This window comes from Sphaeramia orbicularis, chromosome 10 (genome assembly GCF_902148855.1).
Source record: "Sphaeramia orbicularis chromosome 10, fSphaOr1.1, whole genome shotgun sequence".
Lineage (NCBI taxonomy): Eukaryota > Metazoa > Chordata > Actinopteri > Kurtiformes > Apogonidae > Sphaeramia > Sphaeramia orbicularis.
The window spans coordinates 52597880-52615577 of NC_043966.1; the positions used below are offsets into that span (position 1 = coordinate 52597880).

Sequence of the window (17698 nt, forward strand, 5' to 3'; positions counted from 1 at the left end):
GCAACAAATGTTTTTATTTGGTGAAATGTCTGTAGATGCAGTTTGCATTTCCCTGAAAAAGGCATTGTCTGGATGGTAGTTTATGTTGCACCAAATTGAAATCTTTTTGTCATACTATGTGATTTAACTGTACAAGTTCTTTTCCTCTGCAGTGACCTCGATCCTCTCCAGGCTCCTCACTGGTCCGTCAGGGTTCGGGCAGTTGAAAATCCTCAGTGTTTACTGGGTAAGTTTAGCCCTTTGATATTTCTTAGGTACAGTGTGTGCTAATGTGCTAGCTTCGCAGATAATAACACAGTGGTCGTTTCTCAATACCGAGTTCACAGAGTACGGTCTTGCGAACTCAGCGAGTATGGTCTAGGTAAGGCACACGAAACTCTGCTTGGACTTCACAAAAAAGCACCAGGACTCTCAGACTGGGAAACGAGATTATCTGGTCCAGTGAGACAGAGATTGAATTGTTTAGCCTCAGTTCTAAATGTTATGTCCGGAGGAAACCATGCACAGCTCATTGCCTGCCCAGTACCATCCCAACAGTGAATGGCGGTGGGATCATCTCTGTGGGGGTGTCTTTCAGCAGCAGGGACTGGGAAACTGGTCATGGTTGAGGGAAAGCCGAATGAAGCAAAGTACAGAGAGATCCTCCATGAAAATCTGTACCACAGCCCACAGGACCTCAGATCAGGCTGAAGGTTCACCTTCCACATGATTCTGACCAGAAGAACACAGCCACGACAAGGTACGATAGGAGTGGCTCAGGGACAACATGTCCTGGACTGGTCCAGCCACAGCCCTGACTTCAACCCTATCAAACATCTATGGAGAGAAAATGTTTATCCAAGCTGACTGAGCTTGAGATGATTTGCAAAGAAGAATGGCAGAGAATCCCCCAGCCCCACTGTGCAAATCTGTGTACCTCAGCATTGGACCTAAAAAGTCTTGATTCTGTAATTGCTTCAACTAAGTTCTGAGTAAAGGGTCTGAATGCTTGTGCCAATGTAATATTTTAGTTTGCAAAAATTTCTAAAATTCTCTTTTCACTTTGTCATTATGGGGTACCGAGTGTAGACTAATATGGATGAAGGTGAGTTTAAATGATTGTAGCGTCATAACAAGTGAAAAGAATGAAGGGTCGGAATGCACGTGTACCACAGGTCTCAAACATGCGGTCCGGGGGCCAAATCCGTCCCACCAAAGGTTCCAATCTGGCCCGCAGGATGGATGTGCAAAGTGCAGAAGATATTAACAGTCAAAGGTGTCAAACTGGAAAATAACAGCATAATAACCTAGAAATAATGACTCCAAATTTTCTTCTTGGTTTAATGTGAAAAAAATAATATGACATCATGCCTAATAAATAATGGCAACACCAATGTTTTCTCTTTGATTTACTGCAAAGAACATTACATTCTGATATCCTTTAATAATAAAACATCAATAATCTGAACAAATATGAACAACCTGAACTGTCTACAGAAAAATAAGTGCAATTTAAACAATATTCTGCCTGTTTTGTGCCTTGGTAGATCTGATCTGTAATGCACATGTACAAATCATAAGTTGAGGCAGAATATTATCATATTTTTTTCTTATTATTTCTTCTTTTTTTCTTCAGAAATTTCAGTTTTTTCAGGTTATTCACATCTTTTTTGTTTGGATAGTTTGTAAAATGTAAATGTTTTCATAACATAATGTTATTTTTTGCATATGAAAAATTTGGAGTTGTCATTATTTATAGGCTATTATGCTATTATTTTACTGGTCCGGCCCACTGGAGGTCAAACTGGGCTGAATGTGGAACCTGAAAGAAAATGAGTTTGAGAGCCCTGCACTGTACTCTACTGTTGCACCTCTAGCCATAAATTTTATAACAGGGGCTCTGTTGTAGCATGTTGGTGGGTGGTATTTCTCTGTGGTAACTGCACCTCTTTGGAAAAAGTTTAACTGTACTATCAAATGTTCTTCTCAGCTGTTAGGGAAATGTATACCTGGTGTTGGTGGTCAAACTGTCATGAAAAGGATTTGATCTGTTCCTGTCCTCTTACGCAGGAGACTTTCTGATGGAGTTCTTCAAACTCTGCTGTACTAAAGAATCCACCGAAGATATTTTGGGAAGAGGACTAACGGACGAAGAGGGGAAAGGTGAAGCTTTCAGATGAACGGTTGAACAGTGGACTGGATGGCATTGATGCACTCACCCTTCGGTTGCTTTTGGTGTTTGTAAACTGTTTTCATTGAGTGTCTGATTAAATACCTTAGCTCCTATAAAAGCTTATGTTCTCATACAACAGTTAGGTCCGTCAGTGTTCAGACAATGACATTTTTTAGAAATTTGGGATATAGCAATCAAGATGTGATTGAAGTGTAGATTTTAAGCTTTAATCCAAAGGCATTAACAAAGATGATACACTAATGATTTAGGAATTGCAACTATTTTAGATGATGTCCCTCGTGTATATATAAAATGGCTGTAATTCCTAAATTGTAAATCTAGTGTTTTTTTTAAACCCATTAAATTAAAGCTGAAAATCCACACAACAATCACATCTTGGCAAAATTCCAAAAGTTTGTTTCACTGTCCAAATACTTAAGGACCTGAGTGTGTATCCAACCAATACTTCCATGTATGTTGTGTGATTTTTTTTTTTTTGCTTTTACAGACACTGGCGATATTAGCTCTGCTTTGTCCAAGTTGACAGAACCAGCAGCAGCCGCCCCCATATCTAAACTGTCTGTCTCCAACATGGTCCATAACGCCCGAAAGCACATTCGACGGCACAGGCACATTGATGAGTCACCACTGAACACCGATGTACTCAATTCCATCCTTCTGGTGAGTTTTCACCCCTCTGGCGTTATCGTACCCTGCAGTGTCTGTATTTGTGTCTGTCCCAAGGTTCGAATAGTTTTGGATTTTTCATTATAGTTTGGTTTTGACTTTTTTTTCTCTAATTCAGTTAGTTTTAATTAGTTTTTAGAGCAGGTTTGCTAGTTTTTATTAGTTTTCGTTATTTTCTAAATGCTTAGTTTTAGTTTAGTTTTAGTATTAATTTCAGTTTAGTCGTCTCTTTTCTCTTCTTCTCTGTTGTCGTATTCAAATAAATCCCAGACAGGACTTTGCTGCTTTCTCCCAACTTTAGTCTCCATGTTTCCAGGTAGAGTGGGGACCAGAAGACGACTGGAAACCACAAGTGAACACAAGTGACGGACCCTTAAATATCATATGGTGCCAGCAGAGAAAATTGCTTGAGGGAAATAAATTGATTTCATATCAATCCGACACTGACAAAGATGAAAACAAAGGGAATTTTTTCCATAATTTTTATACGTTTTAGTTAGTTAGTAGTTAGTACACAATACAGTTTCAGTTAGTTATCGTTTTTTTCTTTGAATTCTAGTTTTTATTTATTTCAGTTAACGAAAATGTTTTTACAATTGTAGTTTTCGTCATTTCATTAGTTTTGGTCTGTCCATCAGTGTGAACGTGATTACACCTTACCAAACTGTCCGATCTCCTCCATGTTTGGTATTTAGGTGCCACTTTGGAAGCTCTTGGATGAGTTCTTTGGGTGTTGACTTTGACCTTCATTTTGAAGGTCAAATTGGGGTTGACGCATCAAATTTGGACAGCGATGCTGACCTACATTTTTCAGGTGTTCCGGGATCAGTGCGTGGTAATGGTGGTAGATGGGAGGAGCTAGCACTGATGATGGTGATGATGAAGATGACGCAGATACAGACACAGCAACAAGGAATAATAGTAGTCATGTGTTTCTTTTAACTGTTGCCTTTCATTCTTCATTTTTTGATCATTTTGACTGTTCATGTATATGGGTGGTAGGGGATTGTGATTTTTACAGGGAACACAGCTGATAAGTATCTGTTTCAAGTTTGGTGTATTGTCCTTTAATTCTGTAAGGTACAAACATGGCTTTGAAATCCATTTTTCCCTTGGACCATAAAGATATTTGATAATAGAAGCTCTATTTAACTTTAGTTCATGTAGTTTTTTTTTTTTCCTTTTTAGTATCTTTTTCCAGATGCTGCAGTGGAGAAGTCATCAGAGAATCCCAGGAATAAAGTTCCACAGTCCAGTACAGGTGACAAGACCAATCAAGAAAAAGACTCAGACTATGTATGTAGTCCTTTTACCACTCTTAAGGCAAAGATACACCAACCTGGTTTTTGGCGGTCGTCGTTGGGCAGTCTGGCGAGATCGGTCACATGAGTCTGTTTGGTGTGTTCCGTTTGATCAGCTGTCGTTAATGCCGTCTCCAGTCTTTTCGGTTGATTCAACATGTGTAATCGGCCACTATTGGTCATTCAGTCGGACCACTCTGACTGATGGAGGGATAGACCTGGACTAGTGAATGAGTGAAGGAGAAGTTTCCATGTGAATCCAGCTCTGCCACGGTACTGCACACTATGATTGTCTTCTATAATAGTCCATTCACTGCTCAGATTGGATCTGAATGAGTGACAGTCAGTGTGGACTATGGACTTCATTCATTCCATCAAGTCAACATTGTTAGCATTGTTAGCATTGTTAGCATAGTGCGATTTCTCTGTAGTTTTCACCAGCAAAATCTTTCTTCTTCCACCAGTAGAAGCCCTAGAGCTGACAACACCAGTATCTTCTTATTACTAACCATCTGTTCATCGGTTTTGGTCTACAGAGATGTTCCATCATTTTCTGGTTTTACGTCTTGCGCAAGCGCAGAACACACGCTAAAGTCGGTAGTTGATTTGGCGTGTTCTTCCTACTTTTTTTGACCGTGTCAGGGGGGATGGAACCTTTTCAGGTGACGGTCGGCAATCGGGTTGGTGTGTCTTCGCCCTTATGCTGATAAGTGAACTGTTTTGTAGGCAGGTTGACTGTTTTGTAAAAGTCTAATGGGCCACCACAGAAAAGTAGCTTTTGGTGCAACATTGATGTTTCCTGAGTAACTTGGAAATTCATACTGTAAACACCATAATTGGACAACCCATTAATGATTAACGCTTTGATAAAGCAGTAAAAACAGACCTTACTTATTCAAAGAAATCACCAGTCTGGTTTGTCGGCCTTATTGTTTCTCTGTGTAGAATCTGTATATCCAGTTAAAGTCGGCGCCCAGTGACAGTCTGACCTACCGGCTGGCGCTGTGTATGAGTCTGGTCAACTTTTACCACGGTGGGCTGCGGGCTGTTGCACACCTCTGGCAGGAATTTGTCCTGGAGTTGCGTTACCGATGGGAAAACAACTACCTCATCTATGGGTGAGAATTTCACTTCTGTTCTCATGCATACTGTCGACCACTTTGGCTTGAGTTGCACTTCCTGTCATGTTGTTTGTAATCCCCCTTTGAAAAATATCAAAAGGGAAGTTTCTTTAACCAGTCAGTTTACTTTGATGTCAGTCATTTGTGCAGCCCTGCCAAGAAATCAACAGGATATATTTGATAACATGTATCTGTAGAATCTGTAAAAACATGAAAACTGATATTTATTTTATTTTATTTTATTTTTGTTGAAGCTTAAAAGATAAGATCACATCAATCTGCCACATGTTCCTCACAGTGTTCACATTCTAGAAAAACACTCTCCATCAAAACAAGGCTCAGTGAGGCTAATACATTTCTGACTGTCTCTGTCCCACTTTCTTAGGGATTGTAAATTATTTATTTTTATTTATTTATTTATTCTTTTTCTTTTCTTCAAACATCTAGAGAGATAACAGTATGGACATATCTAGCTTTGTATAACATTCAATAGAAAAGAAAGATTACGAGCGATACTTATACAGACTGAAAATAAAAAATAAAAAAGTACATATTAAATCCAATAGTCTCCTTTTATATCACCATGGTAACATTTGGCATGTATTGTTTCACATAATTTTCCCATTTTTCCCAATGTTTGATGAATATTTGTAATTTCAGTTTAACGGTGAAGGTGATTTTTTTTTTCCATTTTGTAAATGTCCCATGTTATTTGAACCCATTGCTGAACAGTTCCATCGGTTTTTTTGTTATTGCTTTTTTCCCTGCTGCCAAAAGAACATTCCAGAGATATTCATCTATTTTCATAGCAGGTGTTTTGAGTCCTGAATACATAGTTCTAAAGTCAGAGGAATGTATGTTTTAAAAAATTAGTTGCGACAACTGATTTCAAATTAAAGCTCCAGACACAGGTGTTCTCCTGTGTCTAAGATACAAACTGAATGTAAATTAATAAATGCTCTTCATTCACAGCTGTTAAGTCTTTCCCATCTGCTCTTTCATCTGCAGATTGCCTGCTGGGCCTCCTGATCTACGGTGTTGTCTTTTGTTCCAGAAACTTCAGGTAAAAACAAACACTTGAGGTTGTTGTTTGTCAGTTGCAGGTCTCATAAATGTTAGGCAAGTTGTATCTTTGAAGATTCATTTTTATTATTGAACAAGTACAATGCTCATAGTCAATTCAAAATGTTAACAAACCTCCAACCCAAGGCACTAGCCATTTTGTGAATACGCAAATTAGGAGCTTGACCCCAGCTTTGGCCTATATCTGAGCTGGAGTTTGGCCTAATATTGTCAAAAACTAATCAAGTCGACTAGAAACCATGGCAAATCATTTGGTTATGGTTTGATATCAGTAATGCTTGAAATGTGACCGCTAGAGCTAGGGATGTAATGATTACTGGTATAATGATAAACCATGGTAAAATTGGTAATGGTTAGTATTACCGTTTAAATTCTAATTATCATGATAACCGTGTTTGATTACTGCACTTTTCCAGAGAAAATGCCGATGTAAAGATCTGCTTTTATGTCAAATATTTGAGTATAGTTTTAATTTATTACAATTTTAATTGTATATACCTAATATTTGGAACCAATATTCACTTTTAAAGTCTTTGAAAAGGTTCGTTAAGCTTCTGTGTGTTATTTATCTGTGTGTTACATACATTTTTCAAATTGGATTTTATATATTTTTTTGTGTTTTTTGTCCTTTTATGTTGATATAGTAGGTTAAAGTGAAAAAAATAATAGGCAGATGATATAAATGAAGTTGTGCTGAAAAAACAGATCCCAAACATGGGTATAGTAAACATTTGTTTGTATAGTATATAAAGGCAAAATCAGAAGTACTGAAAAACGGCCAAAATAGGCTCAGACCACTAAGGGTTAATATTTGAATGTTTCTGCAACAGAAAGTGCATTGTGCCATTTATTTGGGGGGGGGAGGTTGTTTTGTTTTGTTTGTTTGTTTGCTTATTTTTTTCAAAATACAACTTGGTTAAATTATTTCAGTGTGTGTATCAGTACTTTTTGAACATTTTGAGCACAATTTCAATAATACCACGATAATAATGATAACTGATAATTTTGGTCACAATAACCGTGATATGAAATTTTCATATTGTTACATCCTTAGCTACAGCACAAACAGACAGACAGACAGACAGACAAACTGACCAATATGCTTACCCTCTGGCAAGCAATAAATCCTTCATATTATTAGTTCTAGTAAAAATGCTGTATTTGTATTTTTTCTGTTGCTGTCCAGATGTTGAACTGTTGTATTGAAAGGAAGCGGGCGAGGGATGAAGCTCAGAAGATGAAGGATGGAGGGAAAGAATCCACCAGAGCTTCAACCGCCTCCACTTCTACAAGGGAAGTGTCTCCAGGGAAATCATGGGACTCATGGAGTGACAGCGATGACGAGTTCTTTGAGTGTCTGAGTGACCAGGGGGAGATGGATGGTTCCCACACTGAAGGAGAAAAGAACGGCAGCAAAACTAAACCAGACGGCCGGCTCCATCCCTCTAACAACATGACTCTACTCAACTCCACAGAGCCGCTGTACATTCCGATCACACAGGTTTGGATCTGTGCCTTTAAAAAAAGCTAACCCATCTATGGGAGGGATGTAGAGTTAATATTAGACTGACCAAACTGGAGTAAATAACTTTTCAGCATTTTTTTCCCTTCAAAATCAGTCAGTCAGTATTAGTATCTGGTAGGATAAGTTGTAAATGGGTATTTATCATAGTAGAGTATATAGGAAAAAGGATGTGTGATATTATTATTATTATTATTATTATTATTATTATTATTATTATTATTATTATTATTATTAAAGGACAAAGGGAGTGAAAAACCATACAGAGGTGGAAGGCACAAAGAGTAAGACCAGGGAAACTGAAATAAATAAATGACATGATAAACGCAATAATACATTAAAAAAAAAGGAATTCAAAGTGCTATAGAAAAACAAAAGCAAAATTAAAAAAAAGAATATGAATGTTAAAAGCACATCAAAGTGCTGATAATATCTTGTTTAAATATGGATATAGAATATATTATTTCTATATTACTATATAGGACAATATAGAATATTGTATGTATTTATATTATATATGTATATGTGTTTTTGTTTATTTTTTTGTTTTGTTTTTTAAATTTTTATTAATATGTGGGATTAATATCTGGTAGGATAAGTTGTAAATTGGTATTATCATATTAGTGTATATAGGAAAAAGGATGTGTGATATAGTTATTGATAGTTATTGATATTCATACAAAATAATAATTTCTATATAGCAGTGTTTTTCAGCCTGAAATTCACCTGAAATTCAAATGGGGTCGCCTGAAATTTCCAGTAATTGATTAAAAAAAAAAAAAAAATTACTAATTAAAAAATATATGGTGAGTTGACAGAGACAATCAAAACATAAAAGACATGACAAACTGTGAGTGTGAAACTGCAGCACTGTGGTTCTGTTTGTGTGTCAAATGTTCATTGTGGTCGGTTTCAGATGCTGCAGCTCTTTCATAATTCATAGTTTCAGTTCTTGTTTGTTCAGTATTAATTGTCCTCCTTGTAAATCACAGCTGGACTGACTGGACAGATCCTGACCAAGGAAAATAAAATTCTCCCTTTGTGCAGTAATCTACACCTGGATTTACTGCCTCTGTCCACAATAATATACATTATATAGACTAAATGTCCTCTAAAATTAACCTGGATTTGAAACATTGTGTAGCAAACTATTACATGATCAAAAACAAATTAATCTGAGCAAAAAAAATGCCTGTTTTGAATGTCTGGGGTTGCCAGAAATTTTTGACGTTAAAATGGGGTCATGAGCCAAAAAATGTTGGAAACCACTGCTATATACTAATCATAAGGAATAGAAATTGGGGGTAGGAGTACATAAGTTTTTACTTCTTCTTACTCCTTTTCGAGCATGTATAATTTCATTTCATTTCTTTTATTTATCTTATTATTATTATTGGGGTTTTTTTTGTTGTTTGTTTGCTTATCAATCATTTATGTTCCAGTACTTATATTTTGTTGGTTGATTTTTGTTTTGATTTCACTGTCGACATGTTCGAAATAAAGATTTCATTTCATTCATTCATTCGTTCATTCATTCATTCATACTGATGTGTTTGTTTGATTTCCAGGAGCCTGCTCCCATGACAGAGGATTTGTTAGAGGAGCAGTCGGAGGTCCTGGCCAAACTGGGCACATCAGCTGAAGGCGCCCACCTCCGCGCCCGCATGCAGAGCGCCTGTCTGCTATCTGACATGGAGTCCTTTAAGGTAGAAAACATCATCTTTATATTTATTATTAAATATGATTGACAAGATTTGGCATCAAAACATCTATACCCGGTTAATTTTGGAGCAATGCACTGACTTGGATCATGATAATGACCTCAGGGAACATTTATCCCTGTGGCTAAATACAGAGAATACATTTGCATTTGTTAACTTTAATTAATTTTAATAATAGTTAAAGTTAATAGTGCATTTACATATATGTCAGAAGTATAAATTTACATAATCAGTTACATCTTTTTTTTTTTTTTAGTAATACTGAAGTGATACTGAAATTTTGTAAACAGTTCCATAAAAGAGTTCTTTAAGAAAAAAAAAAGAGCCTATTTGAGAAATGATAGTTGAAACTTTAATCTAAACTTTTTTATTTCTGTAAATTGTACTGTGTGTCATGTGACAGTACTTACTCAGACCTATTCATACATGTATTAAACATGCAGATCAGTTACTGAGTTAAACACAGACACTATTGAACTGGACATGTGTCCCTGTGTCACTGCTGGATCTGTCCTTTAAACGCTGTCACTTTGATTTATGAAAACATTGAGGAGCCAGTGTCTGAGGGGCTAGTCACACTCAGCTGCAGATTTTATTTCGGGTAAGTTTTGAATGGTAAAAATGTAAATTGAAAAAAGAAAAAAACTCAATAGTATGTAATAAACGGAGTCTCAGTCCATGGCGGTGGTCTACCCTTTCTCTGACTGTATCATTTCTTTGACAGCTGAAATAATAAAATGCCTTCGGTCCACAGGCAGCAAATCCAGGCTGTGTTCTGGAGGACTTTGTGCGCTGGTATTCACCCAGGGACTACGTGGAGGAGGAAGTGGTGGATGAGAAAGGGAACGTAGTGGTGACCGGTGAGCTTAGTGCCAGGATGAAGATCCCTGGAAACATGTGGGTAGAAGCTTGGGAAACAACCAGAGCTATACCTGCCCGGCGCCAGAGGAGGCTGTTTGATGACACCAAAGAGGCTGAAAAGGTAAAGCCCACCGCGGAAATGAACGGTTACTGAAGGAGTCAGGTCTTCCATTGTGTTGAGTAGGGCTGGAGTATTCAACTTCATTCAAATGTTCGTTCAGGGGGTAAGCATTCATCTGGATTTGGGGTCTGTCTGACACCGGAGCCAGCTTTAGCCGACTACGTCTACAAATTAGTAGAATATACTTAACATGTTATAGTAATGTAATAAAACTGAAATCAATTAAGTACATTGTAATTAAAGAATTTTAGTAAATACAAAATCCAGGCTTACAGTGTAGACATAATAGTTTTGACTAAGATAAACTAACCATTCCCCCCACACCCCCCCCACCCCAGGTTCTCCACTATTTGGCAGTGCAAAAACCTGCAGATTTTACACTCCATCTCCTTCCCTGCTTACTTCATGCAGCTATTCTGAAGTTGAAAGAGGAGGGTGAGTCTGTACACTCCAACCTACACTGTTTTTACAGCATAATTGGATTGTCTGTTTTGTTTTGTTTTTTTCTTTCCATACAGTTTTCAGCAAGCTGTAATTTGGAAAACATGTAACTGTAGATCTTCTTTTACAGAAGTTAAATGCATGTTTACTTCACCTTTCAATAACTCTTGAAAATGTCATGCATGTATCAAAAACACTCCAGTAAAAATGTTACCAGTGACCTTCAAAACCCCGGTTTCTGGGAATACTTCAGTATTTTACATTCTTCTGTTCAGACAGTACTTTCACTTTCTGAGAATGTAATCTGCAAAAAATTCCCATGAGTCTGTTAAGAAAAACCTTGACCGTGGACAAGCTTTGTACCGCTGAACACGTGCTTATAAAGTTCTGCTTCTTCTCCACTCCCTCACAGAGTCCTTCGAAGATATTCCATCAGTCAAGAAGGTCATCCAGCAAACTCTGTCTCAGGCCAGCAAATTATTGCACCACCCCAACCATGACTACAAGACGTTAGAGGTAAGCGATAATCACTACTGTTAGGATTTTTCGTGTTTGTTGATTGGAAGCTCCAAAGACGAGTTCAGGATGCATGAATGAATGAATTCATTCTGATCACATGTGAAATATAAAAGCCAGCTCTGGTCTCTCTGGACAAGAGCTCCCGCAGTAACTTGAGTCAAAAAGCCCCGAATACCGGGTGTGGTTGACAATTATCTTCTTGGGTGACTCCACCCCAAACAATGGGTTGGACTTTGCAACGTCATCTGACTCCGTCTTCTGATAGATCAGTTTCATGTGATGTTTGACGTATGCTGCGTGCGCACCGTGGAGGCAGAAGGCACGCTGAGTTCGTAGCAGAGCAGTGACTGCCAGTGTGAATAATGCCGTTGTGTTGCTGTGCCGTGGGTTGTCAGAACAGAACGAGCACACAGAAAGATTTAATCTTAAATAGAATTCCTGCTGGTAAACATCCCCTCCACAAAAACTGGCGAAAGTTATGGTTGCAGGCATTAAGACGCGAGAACTGGTCTGAGGAGGAAATGAAGAATGCTGGTCTGTGCAGTGCACACTTCAGATCTGTAAGTACTGGAGATCTACCATACAGAGCTCGCGTTAACCGAAAATATTCTGTCATTGATGGATTTTTTTTTTTAAATGACAGAAAATTCTGAAGGCCGTCCGTCATGTTGACAGATTAAAATACTGAGGGTAATCTACCAAAGAAAGTTTCACACAACACTGTGAACAGAACCTGCTGGTATGTCTGTCTCTGAACAAGTCATCAGACATTCCATAACAGTATCCTACCTGTAAAGAACCAACAGCACCACTGTTCACAACTACACTGAATACAACAGCGGTACTTCTGTCAAATGACTCACCGTCCACCTGTCCACCAAGTATCAGTTCTGCATACAGACCGCTGGGTTCCACTGGTGGCAGCGGTGGTTCTGTTCTGCCCACCGCTGTTTATAGTTATTACCGTGGTTAGCGTAGCTTCTCAGTATAGTTAGCCTGCGTGCTTGTTGTGCTTTAGCGGCGTGGAAAAAGGAATAGTCATCATGTGGTATGGTGCTGCAGACCCCTTTAAACCTACAGGAGGACTTCCCCTGGACTATCACCTGTACAGACAGAGTGGTTGTGGATCTACCTGCTCCCTTTGCCGGCGATGGCAGCCAGAGTTTCGTCAGCTGGAAGTGGCAGTCGGAGCTACGGCGGGCGACAGCGCTGAGTTCAGCTGGAGCTGGTGACAATACTGCCCACCTGTCTATGACAGTCTGCTGTTCTACTGTGGGACAGCCTTCCACATGCGCTCCAGTCAAATTATGCGGCCGTGAAAGAGAAGATGGGAGGGGCTTTTGGACACAGACAGTTGATGGACCATTTTAGAGCTAACATATGGGCTCGCTCACCAGTTCCGGGGCAGAGCCTGGAGGTGTACGCAGCTGATGTGAGCCGGCTGGAGCTGGTACTGGTGTTTTTACCTCCGAGTTGCCCGCGCACCACTGTTGTTAGTAAACACTGAAACTCATCTATTGGACCTCGCCTGTTGACGTGACTTGCCAACCGTCGGTTCACGTCTTGTTGCTGGGATGTGCTACGCAAAGTGTCATGACTGTTGTTTTAGATGTGGATCTATCGGAATGTGAGGTCCTAGCTTCTGTAGCCACAACATCTTCTTCAGTGAGCAGAACTGACCCTGAATCTTTTATGAATTTATTTGAAGATGTTGGCCTGTTGTTCATTTGTTGTGCCTCTAGGTTCTTCTCTCACAGGGGACATGTGTGACTTCTGTCTGTCTTGTAGGAGTTCATAAACCAGCTGATGACCATTGAGACAGTCATTACTCAAGCTCGCTCACTGAAGGCCAAGTTCGGTATTGGTGAGGGAGACAACTGGAATGAGACCGAAGAGCTGAAGACGTAAGGTTTATGTTAACAGCATGCTAGCTTTCCATGTGGTGTATATGACATATTTGCAAGGGCAGCATAATGTACTATGGCTTTTTTATTTTTTTCTGTTACTCACTAATACTTTAGTAATCCTCGTTGTCTTTAGGTTTGTGAGCACCCTGCTGGAGGAACCAGAAGTAACGGTGCTTGGAGCCGGTCAGGGTCCAGCTGGCAGTATTATCCACAGGCTGTTTGTGAACTCTCAAAGGGTAAGCTCCTCAGCAGCAAACAAGAAATGAGGAAAAGGGCTTATTAAATAATAGTACTACTTCTTAATATATTTGCTTGTTAACATGTAACATCCCAAGATTATACAGTATATGCAAATATGTACTAATAAAATGTAACAATGTACTATTAAAACGAAGCACAACCAAACAAGCCACTAACTTGGGCTAAAATATATACATATTTGTAGCCCACATAATGGTGAAACATCCCATTATGGACCCAAAAGTGGAGTGAGCCATTCTACAAGCCCTTGTCAGAATTTTAAATGTGTGCATCTTTTGCCTAAAATTTCTCTTTTCGACTTTGCTTTTTTTGTTTATCGTCTTCTCCTGCTGCTTACATGAAGCTGGCAGACTTCACGAGTGATGAGGTAACCATAAGGAACTGATTTAAATACATGTGAAAATGTCAAATCTGTTTTATCTGTGTAGTTGAATGAAAGGGGGGGGGGGGTGTATTAGTACAAAGAAGATGCAGCAGACCCCCCCTCCCCATGTCAAAATTCAAGTGGTTGGACTATTACAGTGTCCCCCCGTAACAAATTTATTTTTGGGGGGTGGCAGGTGTGAAATGATGAAGTGATGGGGGGGCTTTATCTACAGAGGTATATAACCCACCACGTCCTCCACATACAGATGAGATGAGATGGAACTTTATCCATCCATGTGGCAGAGGCTTTGGGAAACTGAGGTTTGTTGTGTTACTTTTAGACCCCCGGAGTGGGGGTGGGGGGGCAGCAGGAGGCTCATGATGTGGTTAGTGGACCTTTGTTCAAAAAAAGGTTGAGAAAGACTGGTATAAAACAATGAACAACCTCTGGGAGAAAGAATTTTATTAAGCTGGATGTTTTCTATCCACAGATCAGTTTCTATCGAAGCGTTCAAGTGTTCATGAAATAGTATTGTGTAAATTTCCCAAATAAATTAACGTACTTGGTGTTACTAACTCCTGATGGGATTAAGACCAATTATGATACAGCAGTGTGTACGTCAGGGGTGTCAAACATGTGGCCTGGGGTCCAAATGCGTCCCTTCAAAGGTTCCAATCTGGCCCCTGGGATGAATTTACAAAGTGCAAAAATTCCACAGTCCAGGCTGTGGAACTCATTTTAGTGTCGGTTCCACATCCAGACCAATCTGATCTACAGTCAAATAATAACAGCAGAAGAACCCACACAAAAGAATGACTGCAGATTTACTACTGGGTTTGATGTGAAAATTTTTTAATTTAAATCTTACATTATGCCTATAAATAATGACAACTTCAAATTTTTGTCTTTGTTTTAGTGCAAAAAATAACATTAAATTATGAAAATATTTACATTTACAAACTATCCTGTAAACAATAAAATGTGAATAACCTGAACTAATATGAACAACCTCAAATGTCTGAAGAAAATTAATGAGAAGTGGGGGCCGAATATTGTTAAAATTACACTTATTTTTCTTAAGAAATTTCAGTTTTTTCAGGTTTCAGGTTCTTTTTTGTTTGAATAGTTTATAAAAGTGAGTGTTTTCATAATTTAATGGGTTTTTTTGCACTAAAACAAAGACTAAAGTCGTCAGTTGTCATTATTTCTTGGTTATTCTGTTCTTATTTTACTGGTTGGGTCCACTGCAGATCAAATCAGACTGAATGTGGAACCTGAAAGAACAGGAGGTTGACAGCCCTGGTGTACAGTGGTATTGCATATAAAAAAAAAAAACACCACACGTTTTTTTTTTTTTTTTTTAATGAATAATTAATCCATGGGTGGCTCACCTGGTAGAGCACATCCCTTAAGGCCTAAAGCCTTTTCAGAGGTCCTGAGTTTGAGTCCTGACAGGGTCCTTTCATGCATGTCTTTCCCTCCTCTGTCTGTCTGTGTCTGTTCCTCTTGTTCTTAAGCAAAAAAAATTTGACTATTTGAGAAATGAGTGGTGAAACTTTAATTTATGAGTCTGACGTTCACTTTGGCTTCATCTGACCCATTTAGCAATTTGTTAAGCAATCTTTCATGTATTTTAGCATAATTTATTGTTTAATATCAGTGATTTTTAATCTTGGGGTTGGGACCCCACATGGGGTCACCTGGAATTCAAATGGGGTCGCCTGAAATTTCTAGTAATTTATAAAAAATTAAAACTTATTAATACAAATTTATATTATATAGCCTAAATGTTGGTTAAAATTAACGTTTATTTGCAACATATTATAGCAAACTATTACACGATCAAAAACAAATTAATTTTAGCAGATAAAATGTCTCTGTTTTGAATGTCTGGGGTCGCCTGGAATTTCTAACCCTACTATAACGGACCTTCTGTGTCCGGGACATACTTTGTCCAGCGCGTGTCCAACGCGTGTTGCAGCACGGGAGGGTATACGGGTGCAATGTCATTGTTGCACCACGGGAGGGCGCTATCGTACAATGGCACCACAGGTACAATGCCGCTAGTAATTTATTTTAAAAAAAATTAAAAGTTACTTATAAAAGTTTACATTATATAGTCTAAATGTTGTCTAAAATTAACGTTTATTTGCAACATAGTATAGCAAACTATTACACGATCAAAAACAAATTAATTTTAGCAAAAAAAAAAAAGTCTCTGTTTTGAATGTCTGGGATTGCCTGAAATTTGACGTTAAAATGGGGTCAGGAGCCAAAAAAGGTTGGAACCGCTGGTTTAATTTCTGACATGATTCCGTTGTCCATTGTATGACTGTTGTTTTTCTGAGGACAGGATGTGTCGTCTCCCATCTCCGTTGCTGCTAATGTGTCTGTCTTCTGTCCTTCAGTCTGCCCTCCTGTCCCCACTAGATGAAGACTTAGCCCATGCAGTCAAATCAGAGGACAGAAGTCAGAGCGGAGGAAGCAGCAGCATGTCCGCCTTCCCGTCTCCAGCGGGTCGGGAGTTTTTGTTACGTACGTGCGTCCCTCAGCCGGCGCCGTACTCCAAAGCTCTGCCTCAGAGACTCTTCTGTGTTCTGATGAAGGAGGAGTTCAGGCTGGCGGGGGCCTTCTCCTCAGACACCTCCTTCTTTTAGGATTCACCTTTTATTTCACAGTTTTTGACCTGAAACACTGATGTCAGCTGTAAATGCTGATGACACTTTACACCTTTGGGAGTAAACGCGTTTCATTTCAAAACAAAATTAACACTTAAATGTATTTTATTTTTTCTGTGGGTGTTGGAGCTAATGTCTTATAGAAAAATAATAAAGTCCGTTTAAGATCTGAGTGATATCTGCACATGAAAATAACTGTTCAAATGGACGCCCATCGGCACGTTTAGGACACCAGTGAGGGACACACTCTAGAATGAGCAGACTGGGTTCAATGAACGTAGCTTTATTACTGCGGAGAAAATGTCAGTGTAATCTATTACTGCATTCCAATGTAAAATATGCATTTAGAATCCATTAATCAGTCAGCTGTTCATGTAAAAGAGGGATTTCAGTCAGAGCTGGAATACAGTTTATTTTTTTTTGTCTTTCAATAGAAACAGAAAAACCTGTTTATGGATTTGAATTGAAATTACACAGTAATATTTTGCTGTTGAGTTTACTTGTTACCCCCATTCAAGCCCGATGTGCTGGTTAATCCTTTGACGTTACCTAGATATTATTTATCTTTTCTTTTATGGAATGACGTTTTTGCCACTGTTTTCTCTGCTGTTCTTCATACTGTGTCATTTTGCTTAGACCTCATACTGATGCTTTTCACGCCTTACGCTGTTTTCAGTTGCTTTTGTGTCCAATGAAGAATTACAACAGTAAACACGTTGTTACCCTTTAATAATTGTCTACTGATATGAATGAATGAATGACATTTTTATTTCTAACATGTTGACAGTGAAATCAAAACAAATCAACCAACAAAATATAAGTACTGGTACATAAATGATAAGCAAACAAACAATTAAATAAATAATTAAATAATAATAATAGTAATAATAGTAAATAATAATGACAATAATAAGATAAATAAAACAAATGAAATTATACATGCTCAAAAAGGAGTA

General features: G+C 38.4%; 1 protein-coding gene across 2 annotated transcripts in view; it reads left to right on the top strand.

Annotated features, from left to right (window-relative positions):
• The window catches only part of rab3gap1 (RAB3 GTPase activating protein subunit 1), a 32454-nt gene extending 15540 nt beyond the window's left edge, over positions 1-16914 (top strand). Inside the window, exons 11-25 of one of the 2 annotated variants that reach the window (XM_030145892.1) lie at positions 153-226; positions 2050-2142; positions 2661-2833; positions 4028-4135; positions 5086-5258; positions 6270-6324; positions 7531-7845; positions 9435-9572; positions 10342-10569; positions 10908-11004; positions 11423-11526; positions 13318-13433; positions 13570-13672; positions 14041-14064; positions 16473-16914. In XM_030145892.1, the coding sequence (XP_030001752.1) occupies positions 153-226; positions 2050-2142; positions 2661-2833; positions 4028-4135; positions 5086-5258; positions 6270-6324; positions 7531-7845; positions 9435-9572; positions 10342-10569; positions 10908-11004; positions 11423-11526; positions 13318-13433; positions 13570-13672; positions 14041-14064; positions 16473-16721 (2050 nt within the window). In that variant the 3' untranslated portion in view covers positions 16722-16914. The remainder of the gene's footprint in view (positions 1-152; positions 227-2049; positions 2143-2660; positions 2834-4027; positions 4136-5085; positions 5259-6269; positions 6325-7530; positions 7846-9434; positions 9573-10341; positions 10570-10907; positions 11005-11422; positions 11527-13317; positions 13434-13569; positions 13673-14040; positions 14065-16472) is intronic. The other variant, XM_030145893.1, reaches the window with a different exon arrangement.
• The last annotated feature ends 784 nt before the right edge of the window (positions 16915-17698 follow it).